This window comes from Diachasma alloeum, unplaced genomic scaffold, assembly GCF_001412515.2.
Source record: "Diachasma alloeum isolate Michigan unplaced genomic scaffold, Dall2.0 Dall_scaffold_00315, whole genome shotgun sequence".
Taxonomy (NCBI): domain Eukaryota; kingdom Metazoa; phylum Arthropoda; class Insecta; order Hymenoptera; family Braconidae; genus Diachasma; species Diachasma alloeum.
Genome location: NW_021680454.1, coordinates 361,031 through 386,762, shown reverse-complemented (window position 1 = coordinate 386,762; position 25,732 = coordinate 361,031). Strand labels below are relative to the sequence as shown.

The 25,732-nt window shown below is 38.6% G+C and overlaps 6 protein-coding genes across 9 annotated transcripts in view; 2 read left to right on the top strand and 4 right to left on the bottom strand.

Annotated features, from left to right (window-relative positions):
• Positions 1 to 296: 296 nt before the first annotated feature.
• On the bottom strand, positions 297 to 5,284 carry LOC107040021 (UBX domain-containing protein 4). 2 transcript variants are annotated; one of them, XM_015259915.2, is made up of 6 exons: positions 5,034 to 5,284; positions 3,238 to 3,686; positions 2,604 to 2,876; positions 1,938 to 2,237; positions 1,225 to 1,445; positions 297 to 1,113 (listed from the first exon to the last, which is right to left on the bottom strand). In XM_015259915.2, exons 1-6 carry the CDS (start codon positions 5,113 to 5,115, stop codon positions 981 to 983), a joined length of 1,458 nt encoding a protein of 485 aa, XP_015115401.1. In that variant the 5' UTR covers positions 5,116 to 5,284; the 3' UTR covers positions 297 to 980. The 2 variants fall into 2 exon arrangements, 1 of the variants encoding a protein (XP_015115401.1); XR_001460993.2 differs by having other exon boundaries at positions 1,011 to 1,101; positions 1,169 to 1,445.
• On the top strand, positions 5,174 to 8,925 carry LOC107040022 (DNA/RNA-binding protein KIN17). 3 transcript variants are annotated; one of them, XM_015259918.2, is made up of 4 exons: positions 5,174 to 5,429; positions 7,007 to 7,467; positions 7,755 to 8,231; positions 8,439 to 8,925. In XM_015259918.2, exons 2-4 carry the CDS (start codon positions 7,062 to 7,064, stop codon positions 8,807 to 8,809), a joined length of 1,254 nt encoding a protein of 417 aa, XP_015115404.1. In that variant the 5' UTR covers positions 5,174 to 5,429; positions 7,007 to 7,061; the 3' UTR covers positions 8,810 to 8,925. The 3 variants fall into 3 exon arrangements, with proteins under 3 accessions (XP_015115404.1, XP_015115402.1, XP_015115403.1); XM_015259916.2 differs by having other exon boundaries at positions 6,983 to 7,467; XM_015259917.2 differs by having other exon boundaries at positions 6,959 to 7,467.
• Positions 8,926 to 9,334: 409 nt separating this feature from the next.
• Positions 9,335 to 10,442, bottom strand: LOC107040023. Its single transcript, XM_015259919.2, has 2 exons — positions 10,174 to 10,442; positions 9,335 to 10,090 (listed from the first exon to the last, which is right to left on the bottom strand). The coding sequence occupies exon 2, from the start codon at positions 10,075 to 10,077 to the stop codon at positions 9,391 to 9,393; it is 687 nt and encodes a 228-aa protein (XP_015115405.1). The 5' UTR covers positions 10,078 to 10,090; positions 10,174 to 10,442; the 3' UTR covers positions 9,335 to 9,390.
• Positions 10,443 to 10,777: 335 nt separating this feature from the next.
• Positions 10,778 to 15,815, top strand: LOC107040020 (SUMO-activating enzyme subunit 2). Its single transcript, XM_015259914.2, has 3 exons — positions 10,778 to 10,961; positions 11,100 to 11,254; positions 13,904 to 15,815. The coding sequence occupies exons 1-3, from the start codon at positions 10,818 to 10,820 to the stop codon at positions 15,654 to 15,656; spliced, it is 2,052 nt and encodes a 683-aa protein (XP_015115400.1). The 5' UTR covers positions 10,778 to 10,817; the 3' UTR covers positions 15,657 to 15,815.
• Positions 15,816 to 15,936: 121 nt separating this feature from the next.
• LOC107039995 (carbohydrate sulfotransferase 11) lies at positions 15,937 to 18,129 on the bottom strand. The gene is made up of 4 exons (XM_015259881.1): positions 17,735 to 18,129; positions 16,570 to 16,833; positions 16,127 to 16,476; positions 15,937 to 16,028 (listed from the first exon to the last, which is right to left on the bottom strand). The coding sequence occupies exons 1-4, from the start codon at positions 18,127 to 18,129 to the stop codon at positions 16,009 to 16,011; spliced, it is 1,029 nt and encodes a 342-aa protein (XP_015115367.1). The 3' UTR covers positions 15,937 to 16,008.
• Positions 18,130 to 18,703: 574 nt separating this feature from the next.
• LOC107039994 (2-hydroxyacylsphingosine 1-beta-galactosyltransferase) overlaps positions 18,704 to 25,732 on the bottom strand; it is a 13,029-nt gene continuing 6,000 nt past the window's right edge. Inside the window, exons 3-7 of the mRNA XM_015259880.1 lie at positions 24,696 to 24,894; positions 23,443 to 23,619; positions 22,929 to 23,246; positions 19,305 to 19,533; positions 18,704 to 19,219 (exon numbers count right to left, since the gene is read on the bottom strand). Coding sequence (XP_015115366.1) covers positions 19,078 to 19,219; positions 19,305 to 19,533; positions 22,929 to 23,246; positions 23,443 to 23,619; positions 24,696 to 24,894 — 1,065 coding nt within the window. The 3' untranslated portion in view covers positions 18,704 to 19,077. The remainder of the gene's footprint in view (positions 19,220 to 19,304; positions 19,534 to 22,928; positions 23,247 to 23,442; positions 23,620 to 24,695; positions 24,895 to 25,732) is intronic.

Genomic DNA, 25,732 nt, shown 5'->3' with positions numbered 1-25,732 from the left:
TGCGCGTTTTTTTTTCAATAAAAATGTTCAATGCAAAATTTTCTATAGAAATTCCTCGCTTCAAATTTTCTGTTTTGTTTAATTGTTTTAATGAGACGAAAAAAAATTTGGCGACAGCCACAACGAATCATTATTTCGAAATTCATGTAACGCATCTCAAATGTTCTATATACTTCACATTATGTGAAAGATTCGGACAGAAGAAATTGTGTAGAAAGATGAAATTCTAGAAATCCAACAGTTCTACATGAAAAAAGTAAGGAGTAGGAGGGGACCATTGACATATCAACACAAAATTTCAAGGATTAAATAATCACAATTTATTACAACTACAACAATGAGGAACAAATGAATTCCTTCAGCATTGCGTTAACTCAATCGCTTCCTTCTCATAATGCCCGAAGAAACGATCACTCTGCTTCACAATAATTTCCCAAATAAACTGAATTTCGCATGAAAAAAATGCAAAGTCCAAACATCCCCAATCAATAATCATTAAATTCCCAATATCAAACTCCACTTAATTCTTTCCCATTCATTGGTCCTCATAATCCTTCATCCTCGACAAAATCTTTATTAATAAAGTAATCATGACATTTTATACGTTTTTGTTGAAAAAATTATGAACATTCAGACCAGAAAAACTGACTCCACGTGCAACAGCGAGTAATGAATTCTGGAATTTCAAAGGCCAGTGGATATAAGCGAAGTGGTAAATCGAGACTGATCAACTAGAATTAAAATTCAAATAAATTCCAATGAATATCTCCAATTTTATGGAGATGACGAAGTTTTGACGAAGATCTTTTTTATAGTTCTCATGCCTCTCCAAAAATTTCCACGTTCGCCTTCAATTTAGAGATATTCACTCGAAAAAAAATCAACTAGATGAAAAATCTTCTCTCTTCACCTCCCAACTTGCATTTTTCGTTGATAAAAAAGAAATAGAATAGAATATCAGTGACAATAAAGATTAATTTCTACATCTGCTGCGTTGAGTTGCCATTCCACGTGTTATTCTCATCATTATCGTCGCCCCCAGTGTGCAGCCTGTGGATATTTCCCCTGGCTCTGATGGTGGTGCTCGATCCCCCCAAATTCCTGCCAAACAAACTGCAATATAAAGAAACAATTTCTCCTTAGTATTTCCTAGTGGAGATATTCTCACCTCAGAACAGACAGCAAATGCCTCTGGGTTAGCTCGAGGAATGGGCAGAGCCTTACCCGGATGGTTGACCAATGTGACGAGTGGGTGTGGCACGTGGTGCAACCCCAGCTGCACTTGGCTCGTCGGTTCCCTCTCTGGTGGGTCCTCTGCCTGGGGGACCAGTGAAGTAACCCACTACGTAGTTGTACACAGAGATTATTGGCGAGAACACAGTCCACATGAAGCGGGAGAGGAAACCACCCTGCTCTCGGGATGCCACTGTTGTTGTAGTTGTTGACTGGAAAAAGATGTTTTTTCAGCGCGTAAGAAATTGAATAAAAAAATCTATCGCTTTCTTTGAAAAATTCTGTTGAATTTCTATTTATTTTTTGCGCCAATTCTATTGGAGATTATTTAATTTTATCTTGTGATTTTTTAAAAATAAATTCGATAGAAAAATGGCTAGGGATTTGCTTTTTCTCTAGAAATTTTTGGGAATAAATTTTCCAATTTTTTTTTTCGAGTTATGTAATTGAAAAAATTTTTTAAAAGTCAATTATAATTTTTTTAAGGTCATAATTGAATAAGATTGTAACAATGCTCGTTGATATAAATGTATATCAAATAGAATTGAAAAAAAAAATTTATAAAAAAAATTGAAATAAACATTTTTTTAAATGAAAATTAAAAAAAATTAATTATAATTTTTTAAATATTATAATTGAATAAGATTGTAACAATTCTTGTTGATGAGGATGTCATATCAACTAAAATTTACACTACTACTTACATTTTTGAGAGGCAGAATAAGGATAACAGCAGTGGGAACTAATTGCAAATCCACCAGTGTCCTTCCCTCATCCTCAGCACTGAGGTCCCTCCTCGGGAAGGACGTGGACATTGAGAAATTGCGGAATGGTAGATCGATGTTATTGGTGACGTAGGCGCGTAGATCGCGGAGTGTGCTCGTCAGTTCGAATTTACCCATGTGAGGATTGCCAGAGGGCAGTCTGAATTGAATCCTCACGACTCCATCTGCGGGGGGAACAGCAGCTTGTGGACGCTCCTGAGACTGTTGTGAGGTTTGTTGCTGCAGAAATAATCAAATAAAATTATTCACTCCATGTAATTATTTCTGAAGTGACAATTTTACAATTTTTCGTTGGGGACAAGCCAATTTCATTCAAACCATTAAAAAAATACGAAATTGTCCATTTTGCCCCACCTGTTTCTAGTCTTTTTTTTTACTTCATATTTTAAATATTAATTAATTGACAATTACACTGAATTTTCCTGATTCCCATTCATTAAATTTTGAATTCTTAATGACAAAAATTCTTAAAATTTCAGTGGAACTATAATATGATCAAAAAGTGGAAAAGGTCTCCCCAAAAATGTTGAATCTCCATTAGATTCTCAGATATTCTCCAATTTTTCACAAGAATTTATGACTAACGAGTAATGCCTGCTCCCTCTGTCTCCTGTCGAGTTTATCCTGAGCAATATGTTGCCTGACCCTCTCCCTGGCCTCCGCCTCGGCCGCCTTCTCCTTCGCTCGTTCCTCCTGAGCCAGCTTAATCTCCAGCTCCTGGTGACGCTGCCTGGCTGTTTGCACATCCTTCCCCATTCTCCTGCGCTCAATCTCACGTCGTCTCTCTTCCTCGCGTTCTTTCTCGATTCTCTGCTGCTTCTGGAGCTCTATCAGGTGTCTCGCACGTTCAAGTTTCTCCTGCAAACCATTATATCAGAATATGAGCAGTTCAATTTAATTTTAAAGCAGAAAAAAATCATCAATTGAAGAATTTTCGCAATGAGAAAATTCCAATGTTCTTGATCCCCAAGGTTTTCATTTTAAGAACTCTCAAAAAATTTAATTTCATTACCAAAACTTCTTTAAAATAAGAAAAAATGTGTCTCAATTTGATAGAAAATAATAGAAATTTTTTAATGGAAAAAAAATGAATGTTGTTAAAAAAAATTAATGGAGGGATTTCTGTAGAAAATGTCTCAATAGAAAAAAAATTTCGTGACTCAATAGAAAAACAATTTAATCGCAATAAATTACACCAGAAAATCTTCCGAAATTCTACCTCAGGACTTAATTCAACAGTTGAATCAGCAGGTTTTTCTGCCCCAGAGGCTCCAGAAGCTTCTGGTTCGCTCTTCTGTGGCGGTGGTGAGACAGCCCCGGCAGAACTGGACACCTGGCCACTCTGGCCTGCAGATGCACTCTGTTCACCCCTGATGAAATCGGTGGAGGCTTCGTTCCTCCCTTTGCTAGCCTTCACCAGAACGGTATCGATTTTCTCCTGGAGGGTCTGGGCACTGACGCTGCCGGCCACGATCTCCAGGGGACTGCCGTTGTCCCCGATGAAGAAGAGCGAGGGGATCGGCACGAGCTGGTAAATCTGTGCGAAGAATCTGTAGGAATCGGTATCGCTCTCTAATCTGATCGCCACAAAATTGTCCTGCTCGAGGCGAGACGATATCTCGGGGGAGTCGATGGCGCGGGCAGTTTCCACTGACGCATCATCTTTTCCTATTGGCCAGAACGATAGGACACGAGAATTATGACTGTTGATGATGTTGATTTTACTTATTTGAGGGCCTCATTGGATTCAGTGTTGGGAGACAATTTAATTTCGTGGAGATGGTAGAAATTCTCGGGAGATCGACGTTGAGTACATCTATTACCTCAATTGACCTGATTTATTTTTATTTCTATTAATTTTCGAGGAAAGGAAAGAAGGAAAAAATCCGGAAATCTCAAATGACGTGTGAAAAAATTGTATTATAAAAAAAAAATTATAGAAAAAATTATTTAAAAAATTATAGGAAAAATTGCGTTATCTTTAAGGAATTCTAATGGAGTTCTATCAGAATTGGAATTGGATATGCAATTGGATTTAGGTCGCTAACTCCTTTAGTCTTTGAGAAATCCTCAAAAAACTAAAATTTACGATAAATTGATTGAGCTAAAAATTAATGTGGATTTTAGCTAATAAACAGCGACCTCCGAGTATTCCCCAGTGGCGCAAAATATCGTAAATCTCCTCAGGAATTGAATGCAATTGGATTTAGAACACTACGTCCTTTGGTTTTCTCTAAATCCTGAAAAAACGAAAGTGATCATGGAGACCCTTTTTTTAAATTCAATGAAATTTCAAAATTTTGAGCAGGAGGGAGACGAAAATTCCTGAATTTCCAATAAAAACATGAACATTCACTCCAAAATTACGCAAAACTTTCAATTAATCCAAAATTTAAGACTAGATTCCCCTAAATTTCAATCAAATCCCTCTCAGACCTTAGTTTCTAAATAAAAAAACATCTTGATCTTTTCTTGAATACCTCCGATTTGAAGGGAGATAGAGGGATTTCCATGAAGACCTTTTCTGCAGCTCTCACTCCGCTCTACAAAAAACCTAATCAGCAAAATTCCCCTGTCTCCCCTCCATCCCGAGATATCCACCAAAAACTAATCCTCAGTGAGAGTTGACTCATCTCGTTTTCCCTTCGCCACATCACCATCTCCCATTCTATTTTTAAACCCCCGAGAGTTCCCTGCCATTGAATCCCCATCGCCCCCGCACCTCCAAGAACTCCGAAAAAAATGAAATAAAAAACGAATTCATCCAAGGAAAAGTGAAATCCCCAGCGAGCACTGGACGCAGGTCAAGGCCAGGTGAAGGATGACAAGCAGAAACGCAAAATAGCAAATGAAAAATCTAAAATTCTCATTCTAAAATCCATCCGCAGACACGAGCACGAGCCCTCGATAAAAAAATGTCCAGATGATTCCCCAGAAGGCGAACATACTGGAAAAATTTAATTGACGAGCGCCAACGATCGCCCTAACCTCCACGGGAATTGACTTGGAACATACCTACGACGAAAACGACGAAAACAGCTTTCCTCGACTTTGAAGCAGCAACAGCTTCATTGATGCTCCCGGAGTACCACTTCATTGTCACGAGACACTACTGACCAACGACAATTAACACCTGTTTTTGAGGTGATCGGGGTGAATTCTAATGCGATGACGTAATTAATAAAAGTGAATTATTCACAAGTTAACGAGAATTTGACACAACGAGGATGAACTGAATTGTCCATACGAGTACCGAGTGTCGCGCGCTGCCGTCAAACCTCGAATGGCCTCGGGTTGGGTTAGTCGACGTACCTATGACGTTGTGTTTACGATATTTTCGTTTGACGGGAGTAAATTGGAGTAAATGCGCTGGTTTCGTCGATTTTAACGACCGGTGCGAACGACAAAAAGGTAAATTCCTCATCTCTCTCTGGATATTTTCGCTTTCATCCTAAGAAATTGGCGAACTGAGCTTTGACAAACGTCATTCAAGATCTCAAACCAATTCTAACCTCTATTACAGCTGTCAACAATGGGTATTTTTACTGAAATTACGTTCAGTGCGATGAAAAACCCCAAATGTGCAGTTTATTGAATATTTATTCTGCTCTCATGGTCTCTTTGTTTATTCTCAAGAGGAGATATTCCGAATATTCGGTTGTAAACAGAGAATAATACTCGAGAATTCGCACTCCGAGAATCTTTTCTGAATTAAAAAACAAAAATTGTTAATTTAAGGTATTTAATAGCTCCAGGGATAGCCTATCCATCAATTATAATTACTGTTAAATTATTAAGTAGTCAATTAGTTGATATCATTTTTAAATTTTAATTGTTGAAGTGATCATTAATTTAAATAGTCAAATTTCGAATTATTCATTAATCAGTAATTGAGGTAGGAAGACTGACGATCATTTGGATGAATTAAGTTTGTCTACTTGGTAGAAAAATCGTAGTTCCATATTTTTAAATATTTAATTCGTCATCAATTGGAAATTGAGGTTATCAATTATTTAACTATTTTTAAATTTCTATGACTCCATTTCAGTAGCGAAGTGGTAAAACGGTTTTTTCGACTTATCCCCCAGTTGAGTTTTTCAATAATATCTCCGAATCTAAGAGAGATAGCGAAATTCTCGTAATCACATTTGTTGTAGCTCTCAATGAGCTCTACAAAAAAGGTTATAACAGAAATTTCGCTATCTTCCTTAGATTCCGAGATATTCATTGAAAATTGGCCAATAGTCAAAATTGACTTGTACCGGTTTACTACTTCGCTAAAAGAAAAATCCTCTTAATATTGAAGAAATTAATGTTGATGGCCATCCCTGCATAGCTCTAGGAAGACATGGCCTGGTTGCAGCAAGCCCTGTCATCCAGATAAACCCCAGGGTAAACCCAGGGTAATTAATCCTCGGGGTAAATTACATCATAGGGGTAATTCTTCAATATTTGACCCGAAGAATAATTTTTTATTTATCCTGTAGTCCCACTCGAATTAACACTGATTTAACCTTGGAATTAAATTTTATTTTTTGTTCCTGGGATAAATTTGAGGTACTCTCCCGGGTAAAATAATCCACCGCACATCCAAATTTACTTTTTTTATCTGACATTTTCGTTACCCGGAGCCTGAATAACACTAAAAACACAATTTTGTTATATTCACGACGAATAACAATGAGCTGAATTAACAATTTTTCTTTGAAGTCTCAATTCTCAAGACTACATTCATCATTAAATCCAGAAATTTTCGTATTTACTTTTACTTTTTTTATCTGACATTTTCGTTACCCGGAGCCTGAATAACACTAAAAACACAATTTTGTTATATTCACGACGAATAACAATGAGCTGAATTTACAATTTTTCTTTGAAGTCTCAATTCTCAAGACTACATTCACCATTAAATCCAGAAATTTTCGTATTCTCAATTCAAGAGACTTGTATTCTCCATTCAAAAGTGAAATAGTGCATTCTCCTCGAAGATACTTCTGAGGGGACCCAAGCCCCCGGATTCATTCGCTAAATTCCAACTGAAAAATGGGTAAACATGAGCCTGGAACACCGAAATACATCGCCAACAAGATCAAGTCGAAGGGCCTCCAGAAGCTGCGATGGTACTGCCAGATGTGTGAGAAGCAGTGCCGGGACGAGAATGGCTTCAAGTGCCACACAATGTCCGAGTCACATCACAGGCAGCTTCTGCTGTTCGCTGACAATGCCCACAAGTACATGGATCAGTTTTCCCAGGAGTTCTCCCACGGCTACCTGCACCTGTTGAAGAGACAGTTTGGGACTCGACGAGTGGCAGCCAACAGGGTCTACCAGGACTACATCGCTGACAGGGGTCATGTGCACATGAATGCAACTATTTGGCTGAGTCTGACGGCGTTCGTCAAGTGGCTGGGGAGAACTGGCAAGTGCGTTGTTGACGAGACTGAGAAAGGTAAAATCATTTTTTAATGTAACAGCTCCATGAATATAAATTAATTGATAAATTTATTTAATTTGAATAAATAAATAAATTATCAATTACTAATTTTTAATTATTTTCAAATTATTTCTTTATTTATGCAAATGAATTCATGAATTTATTTAGTTAAAAGTGAATTATCCAGTAAATTATCCATTTTTAGCAAAATTTTTGTAGAAAAAGTGACGCTGATAGAACGTTGATTACTTTATTTTGTCTCGGAATGATCTCGAATAAATGTAATGAATTTGCATCTCCAGGATGGTTCGTTACATACATTGACCGTGACCCAGAGACCCTAGCACTTCAGGAGAAGAAAGCGAAGAAAGAAAAAATGGACAAAGACGATGCAGAGCGTATGATGGACTTCATCGAGAAGCAAGTGGAGCAAGGACGCCAAGAGGATTCCGGCCCCCAGGAGGACACCCCGACGCCTCTCCAGCGGTCTGAAGAGGATGGACCCCTAGTTCTCGACCTGAAACTCAAGATGAAACCGAAACTGATGGGACCACCTCTGGCTCCACCTCCGAAACGAGGAGAATCCTCGAAGGCCTCGACAATCAAGGAAGAGCCACAATCAGAGGAAGAATCTGATGACAATGACAGTCGAGCCCCCAGTGAGTGCAGATCGGAGATGAGTGTGAAGAGGTTCCACGAGGCTGATGACAACTTCTCGAAAAAAGTCAAACGGGAGAGGAGAGACTCTGAGAGAGAGGAGGGCGGGGCATCGACATCGGGTGTGTAATTATTTAGTTTTTATTAAATTTAAATTAATTCCATTGACTATCTTCCATTAACTAAATTTGATTGAATTTTAAGTGACTTGATGAATTAATTTATTGAATTGGTTAAACTACTGAAAATGTCTAAATGCAAATAAAATTATTAGGAGTTTGAATGACTAGTTTTTAGGATAAAAAATTCACTGTTCGTATTCTCTGCAGGTGGATGGCTCCAGGAAGGACTAGTGGTAAAAATAATAACAAAAACTCTGGGCCAAAAATACTACAAGGCTAAAGGTGTCGTCCAGTCCCCAGTGCTGGAGTCTGGATACGTCGGGAAGATCAGGCTCACTTCGCCAGAGGTCGACGGTCACGTCGTGAAACTGGACCAGGAGCACCTGGAAACTGTGATCCCAGCTATAGGAAGAGAGGTGTTAATTATTCAGGGAAAACACAAGGGTTGCAAGGGAATTATAAGGAAAGTTCGAGTGGAGGAATACAGCGTCGACGTTGACCTCTTGAGGGACGAGAGGTGCCTGAAAAAATTACCGTACGAATTCATATGCAAATTCTCTGAGGTCTCCAAGTTGTAACGAAGGACTTCAATAGTTTAAGGACAATTGTAAATTTTTTTCGATGTATTTAAGAATATGTCAATGTAAATTTTTTTTAAGAATTATAAAACGAGATGGAGAGGAGTTTTAAGTTACGAGGGGATCATATTTATTACGTCAGTTGAACTTTCGTTTCACTTCGTTGATTGCTGGAGGAATCTGGAGCGCTAGCCATTCAGTTGGAAGGACTAGGAATCCATCAGCGAGATTAGAAAACATTCTTATTGGGCTGAAGTGATGGTGGAAAGATCTTTCATCTCGTTTCGGTCTAAGAATAACCTTTGAAGGGATTCGGGTTTCAATTCATCGGATTTTCCAGCCACGAGGAAGGAGAGTAGTTGATTATTCCGAGGATCATAGGACATTTCCTCAAATTTCATACTGTGCTACATTACTCTCAAAATGAGAAATGAAATTCATTTGATGGGGAAAAAAACTGAGATAAAAGTCATGTTCAAGTTTGAATAAAAGCTGCATTACGAGCTATTTAAACAAACCCATTCATTTAATTCAAATAAACTTTATTAAATTCAAAGAAACCATTTCTCTGGGTGCGTACATCAATCGTCCAACTTCGGGTTGTACCCAACCATCTGAAGATAGTATCCAGATGCTGTAAAATCCACAGAAGTGATATTATAAAACCTTCCTCGATACCGATGCATCACCTCCTGGATCCCATTCTTCGGAAGTAGGTGCTTCCTCGTGACTTCCCCAGCCTTGAAGGCGACCTGCCTCCTGAAGGGTGGCAAGGTACCTATGAGGGCCATCCTGTACTCCCCCGTGGAGTTGTCTAGCCAGATCCGCATGGGAGTCCTCCTGAGGAAGTACAGCGTCAACGTGTTCATCAAGAGGTAGAATATGAACGTTATCTCCACTTCGGAGGCGGTGCTGTAGGCGATTGGAGCCACTACTGATGCCACTGGGTACGACACATTTTGCACGTGAAACTTGAAGTAGTAGTAGCCGAATGCCCCGAGAGCGTACGACAGCATTCCAAGTGGGTAGAACCAGTAGATGTAATTCGTTAATTTGCTTCTGTAGACCAGTTGGAATCTGGGGGGGATTTGGTCTCCATTTCGCAGGGCTGCTTCTACTTTGGGATTTATCAGCCTGCCGGGGACACCCTTGAAGCTCCCGTGGCGATAGAATGTCCTTGGGAAATAAGGGTTCTGATTACAGAGAATATTATCGGCGATCCCATTCCTACTGATCTGGAGAGTGACGAATTTCAGGAGTTTGATCATCTTTTTGTTGTCTCTGGAAAGTTTAAACGAAATTTCGAGAAGAGGTGGTGGTTATATAGGGGAAGAATGGGTGAGTTAGAGGGGGAGGCGACTTACCGTTATATTTCGATGCCCTGGGGGGGTCTCAGTTGATGGGGGTGAGGCTGTTATTTTTGGCAGCATTTTTTAATTCATTTTCTTTGGAGTTTTGAAATTTTTCAGACACTGGGTTGTGGGGTGCACTGTGTGTACTCTGAAGTTGGGGAAGAATCGGTAGTTTCATTGTTGGGAAAGCCCCTAGGATTTAAAAATTGGGGGGAAGTTGGGAATTTGATTTTTTATCTGCAGGAGATTTTGGCGGTTTCGAACATTTTAGGGGACGTTAATTAAAATAATTATTCTGTATCTGTTATTTTTTTTCACCTGGATTTCACTATGAGAAACGAATGAAAATCACGTACGAAAATATTTCGTAGAGAAAACTAGTGTTTTCTCTGAGAAATTTTATTCGAAGATTATATTTATTTTTTCCCCTAATTGGGTTTAATAAAATTTTCTAGAAAATGCATTTTCGGTTTTTTTGTAAAGTCTTTTATTATTGCAACAATAATAGAAATTTCACGAATAATTGAGGGCAATTCTCCACTCGACTGAAGTTGAATCTCGACTGAGTCTACAAAATCCCTAGCGCCGCCATCAAATCCCTAGATGACGCACAGCGTTCCGGGAGCGTGCCAGTGCGTGTTTAGTCCTATGCAAAAATGGCCGCAAGTGTAAACGGTGTTTTTCGCAAGGATTTGCAGGATGCTATTTTACAGAGTAAAGTGTTGGTTATCGGAGCTGGTGGCATTGGCTGCGAGATTCTCAAGAATCTCGTGATGACGGGCTTCAAAGATATCGAGATTGTGAGTATAATTAGTCAATTTGGGGGGTAAATAGATTTGCCGCGTCCCGACGGGGATGTATGCCCCTAGACTTTCGTCGTATTTCTATCGTCGCCACTGATTGTTCAATGTTATTTATCATTTGAACTTGCTTTTCAGCTTGATCTGGATACAATCGATGTCAGCAACTTGAATCGACAGTTTTTGTTCCAAAAACAACACGTGGGGAAGTCCAAGTCGGCGGTGGCACGTGAGACGGCGTTGACGTTCAATCCGGATGTGAAAATAGTCTCGTATCATGATAACATCACGTCGTAAGTAACTTGGAAATTCAAAAAAATCGTTGAATCTTAATCGGAGAAAACCGCCCTTCCCTCTGCACGATATCACCCTTAAAAATATAGGGCGTGGGGCACAATGCGCCCTTTTAACTGTTTTTGCGATGTTTATGGCATAACACACACGAACAAATTTCACAGAAAACTTACCAAAAAACTCTGACAATTGGCGTTATTTAATTTACATACACGACATTTTTTTTTAACGAGCGTTGGCTTCTCAAATACATTATGGGCATTTTTATAAAAGAAAAGTCTATCAGAATTTCCGTCAAAAAATTTTTTTGAGGAAACAAATTGTTGTAAAAAATTCTTTGGCAATTATTTATAGACAATGTCTTGTTTTTCGATAGTAGCAACATTTTAATTTCTCTGCTCGATATTTTTTAGCTTGAAAATGAGGATTAAGGATATCACAGTATTTTGGCCATTTTTTTTCGTTGAAATTGTTTTCAACATTTGTAATTCAGCGATGATTTTATAATTTATATTTCGAAGGTCTCAATTCGGTTCTCCATTTTCAATCGTTAGGACCTCCAATAAATTATGGAAATTCTTATGAACGAGAAGTCCATCAGAATTTCAGCAATGATTTTATGATTTATATTTCGAAGGGCTAAATTGGAGTCTTTATTTTTAACCGTTAGGAAACATTTAGAAATCTGAAAAAATTAGAAAGTCTACTTTTCATCAAGATGCATAAGATGTCCATTATTCATTTATGAATAATTAATTTTTGACTCGAATAATAATTTTTTGATAAATCGCTGTAAATTCGGCCATAAAAAATACATGACTAATAGAATTTCCAGTAGAAATCGAACATAATTCCTCGATTTATTAAAAAGATTACGAAACATTTTATGATCATTTACATTATAAAATATGGATTTTTAACGATTTTTCGTTTGAAAGTCGATTTCATTTGTGATGGTAATTGATGAGAAGCGCAGCACTGGACCAATAAAAATCTAGAACCCAGTTACGATGTGGAGAATTCAAGAAAATACCACTTTATCACGTTTCAACTATCCCTCCCATCAACTGAACTCATACTGATACTTTCCTTTCCCACATTTTCACTCAGAATATTATTCCCCCAATTTAATTTTGGACTAATATGAAGTTGAGATGAGGATCTCCATCTACTTTACCTCATGCGTTTGAATGTCCCCGCATAATTGAATACTTATTGATTTTCCTTAAAATTCCGGGAGAACTATCTAGAGGCACCGAAGTTTACGAGATTTCAGTCATCAGTATTTAATCATGAAATGTCCACTCTGGGAATTAATTATGAAAATTTACTTACGAAAATCTTGCTGAAACTACGGAATTACTTGGTTTATGTTAAAGTTCGTCAAGTTTATGCCGAACTTTCTTCTCCGTTCCAATCTCTGGTGAAATTACATTAGGGAAGAGGAGACTACCGACGGCTATTTTTCCATAATTTTCATCTCCGCGTTTATCGAGAGAGCAGAAGCCAAATGAGCAAAAGTTAGAGAAAGGATAACCGCCGCGATGATGATAATGGGGCCAATTAATTCATACTGATCTTTTGTATACATCAGGTGCTCATGAAAATTCAGTAGTCGAACGGTGAAAGCATTTAACGAGTCTTTTTTTTACAATTGAATGATTTGAACAAAAAATCTCAAAAGATAGTTTTTGTCGAAATTTTGCCAGCTGCGAAGAAGGTTTAACATTTCCTTCTAGAACTACTTGTTCTCGAGATAAATATTAACGCAGGAGAATTTAAAGTGTGAACATTACCATTCCTGAACCTTCATTCATTTTGATGCTGATCCTATTAACACCAAAGTAAGTATTAAATGAATCCTCCACATCTTGATAAATTCTCCAGAGACAGTGCAGACAGTCACCACCAACATTACACTTGACTTATTACAACAACACTCTGCCATTCCCCCTCTCAAAGCTTGCGTTGTCTTAATAATGAGTGATTCCAGCATGAAATTTCAACACTTTTTTGCAGTAAATTTCCCCTTGTAAAAAATCCTCAACATTTCTGTCCCATAATTACCAAAAAAGTCGACTCATGCCTCATCCTCCCGACAATGCTGTTGCATTTTTAATGTTTATCAAGTCTTATTCATTAATTCACGAAAAAATACAAAATCAGTCAAGTGAAAATGCGGTAGTTTGACAATCTACCACGTCCAGTAATAATACTAAAAAATAAATTCTTGGGCTTCACCCACATCACGAGAACGTACAATGTTACAGAAAAACCTGGCGAATTCAGTGGAAAATTTTCGTTTTTTGCGGTTTCTGTTCAAAAATTGAGCATCTTATCAGCGTTTCTTCCAGTAGAAAAAATCCTACAGAAAAAAATCAGAATTCTATTTTTCTATACAATTTATTCTACAGAGATATTTTCTGCAGAAATTTTATCTTCAATTTTCCAACTTCCATTGATTTTTTTACTAAAAAGACAAAAAATAGAGTGGAAAAACTCGGGAAATTCATGCCGAGAACTTTCTACGGATTTTTTCTCCAGCCATTCACCAGAATGTCCTCTAGAAGTCGCCAGATTTTCCGTTTTCGTGCTCTCCCCTCGCCGAAACCCCCTGGATTAAACCCCTCCCGCCTTTTCTGCCGCAGCTCGGACTACGGTCTCTCCTTCTTCAAAAAGTTCTCCCTCGTGTTGAACGCCCTAGACAATCGTGCGGCCCGTAACCACGTGAACCGAATGTGCCTCGCGGCAGACATTCCGCTGATCGAGTCCGGCACGGCGGGCTACGACGGCCAAGTCGAGCTAATAAAAAAGGGCCTCAGCCTCTGCTACGAGTGCCTCCCAAAGCCCACCCAAAAGACCTTCCCAGGTTGTACAATAAGAAACACCCCGAGCGAGCCAATCCACTGCATCGTCTGGTCGAAGCACCTCTTCAACCAGCTGTTCGGCGAAGAGGACCCGGACCAGGACGTCTCGCCGGACACAGCGGACCCAGAGGCCGCCGGCGACAAGGCCGGAGAGGGCGCCCTAAACTCAGAGTCAAACGACAAGGGAAACGTCGAGAGAGTCTCCACCCGTCTCTGGGCGCAATCCTGTGGATACGATCCTGAGAAGCTCTTCAACAAACTCTTCCACGACGACATAAAGTACCTCCTGTCGATGGACAACCTCTGGAAGAAGAGGCGACCACCGACTCCCCTAGACTGGAAGAATCTCCCCGACGTTGTGGCTGGCTGCAGCAAGGAGACCACAGACGAGACGGGCCTCAAGGACCAGCAGAAGTGGAGCATCGCCAAGTGCGCAGAGGTCTTCTCCAACGCTCTGCACAATCTCAAGAAGAATCTGGAAGTACTGAGGGAAAAATCACCAAACGATCACCTGGTCTGGGACAAGGACGACCAAGACGCCATGGACTTTGTCGCAGCCTGCGCCAACATAAGAGCCCACATCTTCGGAATTCCCCAGAAGTCCAGGTTTGACGTGAAATCAATGGCTGGAAATATAATCCCGGCCATAGCAACGACAAATGCCATTGTCGCTGGGGTAGTTATTCTGCATGCATTCCGCATCCTGAGGGGCTTGTTCGAGGAGTGCAAATCAGTTTATCTCAGACCACGACCCAATCACAGGGGTCAATTACTGGTGCCAGAGAAATGCGTTAATCCACCGAATCCAAAGTGCTACGTTTGCGCTCCCACACCCTCGGCTGTTCTCGCTGTTGACACGACCAAGATGACTATCGCCGAGTTGGATGAGGTCGTACTCAAGGGACGTCTTAATATGATTGAGCCAGATGTGATGGTGGATGGCAAAGGAATAGTTTTGATAAGTTCCGAGGAGGGAGAGACTGAGGAGAACAATGGGAAAATACTTGAGGAGCTTGGGGTTAAGGATGGAACTATTCTCAAGGTGGATGATTTTCAGCAGAATTACTCACTCACTGTGACTGTGGTGCACAGGGACAAGCCCTCGTCTAGGGAGGATGAGCCGGATTTCTTGGTGGTCGCTGATGAAAAGGATTTGAAGCCCAAGGAGGAGGAGGAGAAGGAGAAACCCTCGACTTCTAATGGACAAGTCGATGATGTCGATGATGATGACTGTGTGGAGGTCGATGTGGAGCCTTATCACGTCCCTGAGGATGTTCCGGCGAAGAAGAGGAAGACTGAGGTGCACAGCAAGGAAGTCCCGAGCCCCAAGAAACGGAGGACTGAGGCACACAGCACTGATGACGATGACGATTGCTGCATTGTGGATGATGGGGGCAAGAGTGAGGCGCCGCAGGGGGTCAAGACGCCTCAGAAGAGGGTGAGGAACTCGACGGATGACGAGTGCCAGATTGTGTTCGATGAGGGCAAAGAGATCACCGTTTCACCGATGAAGAAACTTAATCCTGCTAATTGAGTTGAGGGCTCTTCGTTTCCATCGGCCTCTTCAGTTTTTTGGTAAATACAGTTTTGGTTTTTTGCTTTCGTTGCCGATGGAACAGGGGATTATGATTAGTTTGAAAATGTTTGTACGGGAGAGCTGAATGAGATGAATAAATCACTTCCATTTGTATGAGTTTCGGAGTTTTTTTCGTTAGTTCGTAAGGATAGGAATAATTTTGAATTTTGTGAGGAGTAGTTGATTTTTAGTTCTAGAAATAGTGAAATGGACACTACGATTTCACTTCTGGCAGTTGAAATAATTAAATTGGATACAGTTTTCCGTATAACGGGCTTGCATCATTACTCGAAATATTTTCATCTGTTTTTCATGAAATATTAGCCAGCCCTGAAAATAACGAGGTGAAAAATCGGAATTGCGAATGGAATGTCATTATTTTTCAGGATTACAACTGGTCTATATTCTTCTGCATGCCTCATACTTACTCAGGCTGTAATCAAACATGTCAAAGTCAATCCTGTATCGTTCGTACAATTTCTCTATCGTATCGGGAGTCAATGTCGATAAATAATTGCAAGTACGTTTGAAATTCGTTGAGCCCCCACGTGTTTGTCCCAGTTTCATCAAGTTCCATCTCTTGCCTTTGGGATTGAGTTTTGTTAAAATAGTGTGGAACTCGTGAATCAATTCATCATCAACTTTTAGAACATAATCAAAATGCATTTGACATATTGAACAGTGGGAGTGGTAGGGACTCCAGTGTTCGTCGTCATTCTCGTCCGATTGTTTCAGCAGCCACAGCACAAACTCCTCGAATGTTGGCACAAGTTTCAATCTGAAATGTAAAATTTTTTTTTTCTCCGACGATCGAAAACGAATTCATGAATATTTGCGGGCAGCTATTATGGGGGAGTGGGATTCTATTTACCTTCTATTGTTGTGGAATATTTGCTGCATTGGACTTTGAATTGTTTCGTTGAAATGGAAGAGCTCGGGACGGGTTAGGGAGAATATCCGGGGGACGAATGTCCAGGCCTGGGCACTGTACTTGGAGTTATCCGCGATTCTACTTCTGTAGGAGGAGACCAGGCGCTCGAAGGGATGACGGACTGCTAGGAATTTAAATACTCCCATGTCGTCTATGAGGTTTAGCAATTCTTCCACACTCTCGGGGGATAATACTTCACTTGCCCTGGATAATAGCGAATTCCAAAAAATGCGAACAGAAATCAAAAATATTTTCTATAGGAATTCTACGGGCGTTTTGTTTTTTCAATGAAAGGAGAAGAAACAAGAGTTTAAAAAATAGAGGGTTTATGGCGAGGAATTGAAGTAGAAAGGTGATATTCTATTTTTTTTTCTACAAAATATAATCATAATATAATATAATTCTATTGGGCATTCTCCCTGAAAGAAATGCACAGTGAAGCTGCGGAATGTTTCAATTGAATACACCAAAGACTAATGGAATTTTCATTAGAAGTCGAAGAAGAAATTTCTCTTCTGCAGCTTTCGTGAAATTTCAGCTTCCTCAACTTGAGTTGGCTCATTTAATTTTTACAATTTGGGTACCGGGATGACTCTCATTCAATCGTCAATGTCCCCGGGAAATGATCCGAATGGAATAAAACTGGTCTCATTTTGGTGCTTGAGAAAGAAGCTTGGAAATGCCATCGAATTCGGTTAATCTCGGTTTATGAGCCATTAGAGACGATCAATTCAGTAGTGAACTGGCAAAACGAAATAGACCAATTTATTTGGGAATTCAGATGACGAAATTTTGGTGGATACCCTGGTCGTAGCTCTGATTTTTCTTCCTCCAGAGGTTTCTAAAAATTTCTATTCAGTGCTTCGACAATAATTCAAAATATTTCATAATACCTTATAAAACATGAAAATAAATTTCATCATAAATTTCCTAAAACCTCGAAAAGAGTCTTCGTGAAGAATTTAGATGAAATATTAGAGAAAGTGACGTAAGTTGTTACTCACAAGAACTTGAAGAATTATTTTATACGCATTTGTATTTTTCACGCATTTTGGAGGTTTCAATTTTTTTTTATGAAAAAAAATAGTCGAAACACAATATTTACTTGTAATAATTCCTCTGCATCTGGATTCCCCGAAGTTCCGCGAACATTTTCGTGAAACTCGTCGACGCAACTTTTCGAATCCAGCAGAATAGCGCACTGTGTGATGGAGCATGAAAAAAATGTTTCCTCTCCAAACTTGATATTTTATTATATTTTTCACAAACATCGGCGATACGCTGGAGAGACGATTCAATGGCCTGGGCATCGATTGACGTATCGTAGGATTCTATCGAAATGCCACTCAACGTCACGGGATAACTCAAATTGCTCAACTCGTGGGCCACCGATTTTTCACGAGACGAATGATTAATCTTGATTAGAAGCAGTAAAAGGCAGATTGAGATGTATAGAATCAAGCAGAGGGCATATTTTGGGAGATACTTTTTTGAGCTCATTCTGAACACACTGAGTGAATGGTAGCGGCAGTGGGACAGTCTTTTCTGCGAGATAATTATACTTCCGCTCTCTGGAACGTGGGGTACATGTGTTAGGCGATACCGCTATCAACAGAACTATCTCCATCAGCTTCAACAATGGAGCCCATCAATCTTTCTGAGGGTTATTCAATGTATTAGGTTGTACGTAATATACGTGGGCTATTGTATTAATGGGCTGATGAATTCAGGGAGAATTTCTCGTTGAAAAAATTTAATAGGAATATGTAGCGGTTTCTTAACGAAATTCTGTTGATTTTCTGTAAGAATTCTGTTGGAGTTTTATTGGAATTTCTCTTGAAGATTATGCAATTTTATTTATTGAAATTCCCTGTCACTTTGTCAAGAGATATTCGACGGCAAAATGTCAATGGATTTTTATTCTTCTGCAGAAATTCTTGCCCATAAATTTTTCAAGTTTTCTCGTTTTATTTTCATGTTTCTCATGATAAATAGCGAATTGATGGAGGAAAATAAATAAACTTGAGTCAATAATTTTTTCTTTTCTCTTTCGTGTATTAGCCGTCACATACATTAAAAATACATTGTACAATCGCTGTTAATAAATAAACGAAGAATTTCAATGAAATAGGAGAAATGTACAAAGAATTCAGTAGTGAAACGATAAAAAAGATGAATCAAGTCAAACACAGCTCTCGCTAAATATTGGATCAACACTGAGAGAAAAATTAAAAACAACTGAACAATTTTTCGCATCAACTAGATCTATGACGTGTGTATTTTTCTCTTAGTGCAATAGATGCGAGAATTTTTATGGAGAACATTCCTTCCGCGAAAGAAATTCTCATAAAAATTCTGCGATCCCCCGACATTCTGCAATAGCTCTTTTACAAAAAGTTGACCCATCTAATTTTCGCATTTTTCTACAGAATCACAAGAAAAATAATATCAGTCAATCTTTCCTTTTATCCTCTGCACACCCCGCGATGCTTTTCGCGGCAATATGCGAAATGCCTGAATAAACAGGACAATTGCAGCTGCATAAAAAGCTAATACGTCGATCGAGTAGTACCTGACCACTCCCATGTGTCTGGAAAAAAATAGGATTAGAGATTAAAAATTAATAATTCGAGATTACCAACAAGTACCCCTTCAATTATTAGGGTAGGGCCTACCTCGTGGAGCTTTTCATGTGCTCAGCTCCACGATGTCTAGCAACATACTCGACCCACCAGATGGCAAGCTCTCTGGAGCTCAACGGTTGATCCTTTAACAATGCGCTACGTCGTTTAGCAGCTTCTTTGTATGGATTATCTCGGATGGATGCCACTTTGAGGATCGCCTCGCGTAGTCCAGTTATTGACAGATTCTCGAGATTTATTACTCGAGCGTAACCCAATTTTTCTGGACATTGGAAGAGTAAATAATTTTTTTTATGCGTGTCCCTATTTATTTAGTAATATTTTATGCATATCCCAACGAACTGCCCGAAATATGCAAACATCAGATGAAACGTGAAACTAACAGAGGAACTAGACAATAATGAATGAAAAAAATGTTGAAAAAATATTGAAACTACTCAAAGTAATGGAAATATGCCATTTAATATAGGCAGTGGCTATTCACAGTCACACAGTAGCGAAGTGGGAAAAGAAGATGAGTGCATTTTAAAAAAATAAAAAAAATTGCGTAAATCACATTGAAATATTAATTTTTAGATGGTAATAATAATATTACGAATTTAGAAAAAAATGGTAACTAAATGATAACTTATATCCTTTTACCACTTCGCTACTGAATTAATTGTATTAAAAATTTTGAGCTAGTGGATTAATATTTTTTTCGAGTTCTTTGTGATTCTCTCAAGGCAAAACTGCCGTATTTCTGCCTGAAGTATGTACAGTTGGGGAAGCGATTCATATCGAGAGAGGTTGTGCATTAAGCGATTGCAGTTTTTGATATCTTCATCATTTTCTTTCAGAAAGACAAGTCTTCGGAAGCGTTTCACATCACGTTCAGAGTAGAATCATGCGAGAGGCATGAAAAATTTTATTGAAACTTTTTTCTGTAGACAGTGGTGACGCGTACGAAAAATTTTTATAGAAATATTCTACTGGATTTACATTGAATTTTCAATTAATTTTTGGCGGATTCCATTGTAAAATTCCGCAAGCCATCTCCTTCTCTCCTCCACTATGATAATGTCCCTTTTGCATAGATGGGAAGTGCTAGATGAAGTTATTTAAAGTAAATTTAAAGTTGCTAATTATCAGGTGAGATGAATTAGTCATGAGGTGGTTTTTAACTTCTCGACCGACTCCCAACTTCTCTAATTTAATCAGTCCACTTTCAAAGGTGATTTTCTAATTTAAATGAATATTTCAGAGACTTCATAAACTATTTCATCTGCGTCGTATTCACTCCTCATGTCGCGCAAGTGGAATTTAAGTGAATTTGGCCGATTCAATATTGAATTTCCGCACTTTGCGGAAATATCACTCGGTTTAGGTTGATTCTGCTATTTTATGAGTTTAAATTATGAGGATCTGATTTTATCGAATGTTTGTAGTGGTGTAACGAGGCTTTTCCAGGCTACAAGACAGAACTAATCGAATATTCATTGGCCGCGGAAAATAAACGCGGAACAGAGCCGCGTCATACTTGAATGTTAACACACGAAGTCCTGTGATATTAGAAATCGTTCAATATTTATTCGGGAGTATCAGCGGAAGTTTATTTAGCTCATGTGAATTTTTGCCCTGTCATCAGCAAACAGTCGCTGCTCCTCGGAGAAGTTTCAACAAGTTACTCCTACCGTGTACTCAAAAAAGTTGCAATGAACTCTTGAGATGTTACAAAAGCGAATGATCAACGAGTTCAGCATCGGCAAAAATTTGAAAAAGTAACCGATGACGTGCAGCAAGAATTATGTAAAACTCTGGGCTCACTCCAACTTTTGATTGCCCTCAACTCTCAGTCACTCCGTATTTCTCATTTTTCGCTGTTAACTGCAAACTTTGTAAATTAATGATTCAATCCTCAAACATGAGAGTTCTTTATTGTTCGTCACTGGCGAGTGGGTTCACTCGAGGGTAAAGAATGCTCAATAATTTAGCAACTATTTAATTTACAAGAAAAGGGAAATTCTCATTTCAAGTCGCCGGAGGTCGGTTAATTAATTCAATCAACGAAGAATGTGTAGAAAACTCATGGAAAATGAGAAGGGAATTTTTCAATTGAGTTGTGTGTCGGAACTTTATCGTGAAAATTGTAGGGGAAAAAGAAGAGGGAAAATTTTGGTGGTTTTTCTTCATTCCTTATCGTAAATTTCATTTCTGTAGGACCTCTACAAGAATTGATTTCATCGTCAGCTAGACAAAATTTTTAAAAACAAAAGATTTCAATAGATAAACCTAGCGAATTCGCGAGACAATTCTATTAAATTTCAATTCAACTTTCTATTCGTTTCGTTCAATTTTTCTATACAACTCATTCTATTGAGATATTTTTCAATTTTTTTTTCAGTCTATTTTTCTTTTCTTTTCATTAAGAAAATGAAAAAAAAATTATTCATTTTTTTTTGTCCTGATTCATGCAATTTACTTCCGAATAACACGACAGTGATTTACATTGTGATGCATTCATACATGCAAGCTTGTGAATACATTCATCTAGTATTCAGATTGAAGTAGAGACACTGACATATCTCACGTGCGTGAAGAAAAAAATGTAATAGAATTGTCGAAAGGTGAAGTACGAACACGGCATGAATCTCCCAAGAAATACATGTCATTGCGGATTTTAGAGAAGTAAATTTGTAAATTTTGTAAATTTCAATACAATAGGATATTTTTTTATTCGTCCGAGAATCCACTTTTTTAATGTCAATTCCAGACGAAAATGAGTGAAGAGGAAGTCGGTATCGGTTTCACGTAGATTTTCGCGCAATTTTTTTCCGGATTTTTTTTTTCTATTCACAACATCAGACACGGTATATTGCACGAATGCGGAAATCCTTTTTCTGTCATGAAGAGGCTCACAATGGAAATCACTTTGGGGGGATCGCATGGCACTGTGTGGAGCAAAAAGAACGAGCGCTAATGGAACGACGGGGAATATTCAGTGTCTTTCAACAAGAGTTTTTGGGTTTTCATCCCCGGATCACTGTCTAAATTTTTGGTTTACATTTCCAGTATATTTTTTATCGTGTTATACTTCCACTGATATTTCAAGGAATTTCGTCATTGAAAATTTATAATTTCATGAGAAAATCGATGGTAACTGTAACTTTCAGTTCAATTATTCCATAAAAATTTATAGAACTCAGGAAAATTCAGGTAAAAATATTCCAGAATTTTTATTCAAGTGAAAATTCAGCATAATTTAGCGCTAAATCTTCATACTTTTATTCAAAGTTCAAGTAAGTTAGGGAATTCTTTTCTCTGTGGTGCGAAAAAAAATTAAATTTTATGGAATTTTTAGTGGAATTCAAAATGCTATAATTTCTCCAAAATTTGCAAAAGTCTCAAACATCTAAAAAAATCCTCAAATTCTCTAAAAAAAAATGAGAAAATTTCTGAGTGTTATGAAGAATTGAAAAAAAATCGAGTGCTAGAGAGAATTGATGACGCAAGGAAGAGGAATTTCTCGAGAAACACCCCGCAAATAAAATAAAAGCTAGAAGTACATAAAAGTGAAAAAAATGTCAAAACACGTTGAAAAATGTAAAAATGTGAAGACATGAAAAAAATGGGAAAATGGCAAAAGACGACGAAAAATGTAAAAATATGAAAACCTACCAGCTTGAGCAGCATTTCCATCATGATCACAGAACACGGGGAGAACAAGAGTGGGTGCAGCATGGTAGGCAGCCTCATGGAGTGACAAGAGTCCCCCATGGGAGACAAATCCCCTCAGTTCCTTGTGCCCCAAGAGCTCCTGCTGCGGCCACCACGCACCGGTCCTAATATTGCTCGGCAAATTATCTATTTTTCCGCCTTCCCATTTCCACACGACATTGAACGGCAGGGTCGCGAATGCCGCGACAAACATCTCTCTGAGGCTGTCCGGCATTCCTGAGGCCCTCACTGACGAACCCATGGAGACAAATATAAATCCTATCAACATAAATACATGATTTTTTCCCCGTCCGTAAACGCCACGGCTATTTCCATTAGCAGGACCAATATTTACAGGCGCACGTTCTTGTTTTTTCATTCCTCATATGTTCAGCTTGACGAAAGAAAAACAGGGGTGGAGGGGGTGGATTGCGAAATTTATTATGCAAAAATTGTGGAATTTATCCAGCTGTACCTTTTCGCAGAAATGATTCTAGATCGGGGCTGAGACCCATAGGTGGACGACAATGAAGGCAGGCGACGTTTACGACATTCGATAGGTATGGGAGAGAGTCTGCCACTGCGTAATGACTGTTCTGGAGGGTCACTGGCACTTCCGAAACTAGTTCTCGAACGTCCGGCACTTGGTACCCTAAATCATCAGGTGAAATCGGTGACAAAAATTATTGGTTTTGGATGCCTCTTCGGGTCGTGAACATTTTATTTGCCGAATTGTCGAGGTGTTTTAATGAATAATGAGGGACTTTCGTTATTTCAAGGAATTTTGTGCGGTAAATTATTCCGTGAAAATTAATTGAAATCAGGAAAATTCAGGCGAAGATATTATTTCAAGTAATAAGAATAATTTTTAATTGATTGGAAATTTAACAGAATCTAGTGCTAAATATTCGTATTTTTATTGAACATTTAAGTACGTTGGGAAATTCTCGTTATTCTGCTGCTCGAAAATTGGGATTTTATGGCCATTTTTCAGTGAAACCTGAAATTTTATGATTTTTATTGCTCGAAATCGAATTTAATGTCACTTTTTTAAAATTACTATAATCAATTTACATGAAATTTGAATTATCCAAAGTAGAAATATATAATTAAAATACAATTCAACTGAGATTTTCAAAAATTTCGCTCTTTTCTAATTCAGAATTTTACGGAAAATCGATGGAATCGAATTTTATTGTCTCCATCGATTAAAGTTCATTAAATATCCACTAAATTTCCATTGCAGCCTGCAATTTCACTCGTTTCTGCCCCAAATCAAATTTAATATCATTTATTTCAATAACTTAGGAATAAGTTTATTGAAAATTCAACCATTGAGAGTAAAAATCCCCAAGAGTTTCAAGAATTTCAAGAAATTCCTCAACATTTTCCCCCGATTTTTCTTCTCCATCAAGAATTATCCGCTAGATCGTTACACTCTCATCCCCGGTGCGCCATCGCGTAATTTTTTCCCTTGAAACCCCCACAAAAAACCCATGACATCCTCAAGATTACGTGAATCGTCTTATATAAAGGCTTATGTTCGTTCGAAGTTGATTAGAATTTTGCCGGTATTTTCCACTCCGTTGCATGCGCGCCAGAATTCGCTTCCTCCGCGTGTCCCTGGAGTTTCTCTTCCGCTTCCTTAATTCTAACGAGTTGGATGCGCCAGATGGGTGATTAAGTAATGAAGAATTTCGCGAAGAGGGTGGCCTTTAATTTACTCACCCAAATATTTGCGCAACGTCGGCTGGATGTAGTTTGTGGTCATGAACCAGTGCATGCACTTGAGGATGGAGAGGCAGGCGACGTTTACGATCCTCTCCAAGTAGTTCATGTCCTGGGTGTAGCCCCGGCCGAAGTAGGGGGTGATGGACCACGGGGAGGGATTCCCCTGGAGCGATATCGAGCCTTCGTACAGGGCAACCTGGAAGCCATCAATTGATAGGGAATATTCTTATTGAAATGCCATTTTTTTCTCTTTTAAAATAACGTTGATGTCTTCTCCTGCCTCATTAGGCATTCCTTTTCTCCAATTAATTGTTTATAATGAATCATACGCAATAAATGATTTGCTCATGTTCTAATTCCTACGCGCACTCAATAAGATTTTAATCATAATTACAATTCAATTCCTTGTAGAACACACTTTAGAGTGCGAATTTCTGGAATTCAATGTTTGTTGATACTCTGGTAAAAGTGCGTGCCCACACAATTATCAATTTTTAGTTAGTTGACACGGCAATTCAATTAATTAATCTGTTAGTCCCGGTGGCTTGGCGCAGTGGGTAAGTTCGTTGCCTCACATGCGAAAGGTTCCGAGTTCAAATCCCGGCCGGGTAGAATGGTGCAATCTAACCATTTAAAGTCTTGATCATCATCGCAGCATACCCTAACCGGGTCGAAGCGATGTAAAATAACGATAAAAACAAAATTAATCTGTTGATTCCAACTATTTGAGCGACGGGCTATTCAGAACTCTCAAAAGTATGTGCAGGAAATGAAAACTGAAAAAGTTTTCTTTTTCAGATTTTTAAACAGTCAGATTTTCCGTTTTTCCAGGGGGAAAGTCGACTTTCGCCAAAATCGAATTTTTTAGCCGGGTGAACGTTGATTCCAACTATTTAAGCGACGAGCTATTCAGAACTCTCAAAAGTATGTGCAGGAAATGAAAACTGAAAAAGTTTTTTTTTTTCAGATTTTTAAAGGGTCAGATTTTCCGTTTTTCCAGGGGGAAAGTCGACTTTCGCCAAAATCGAATTTTT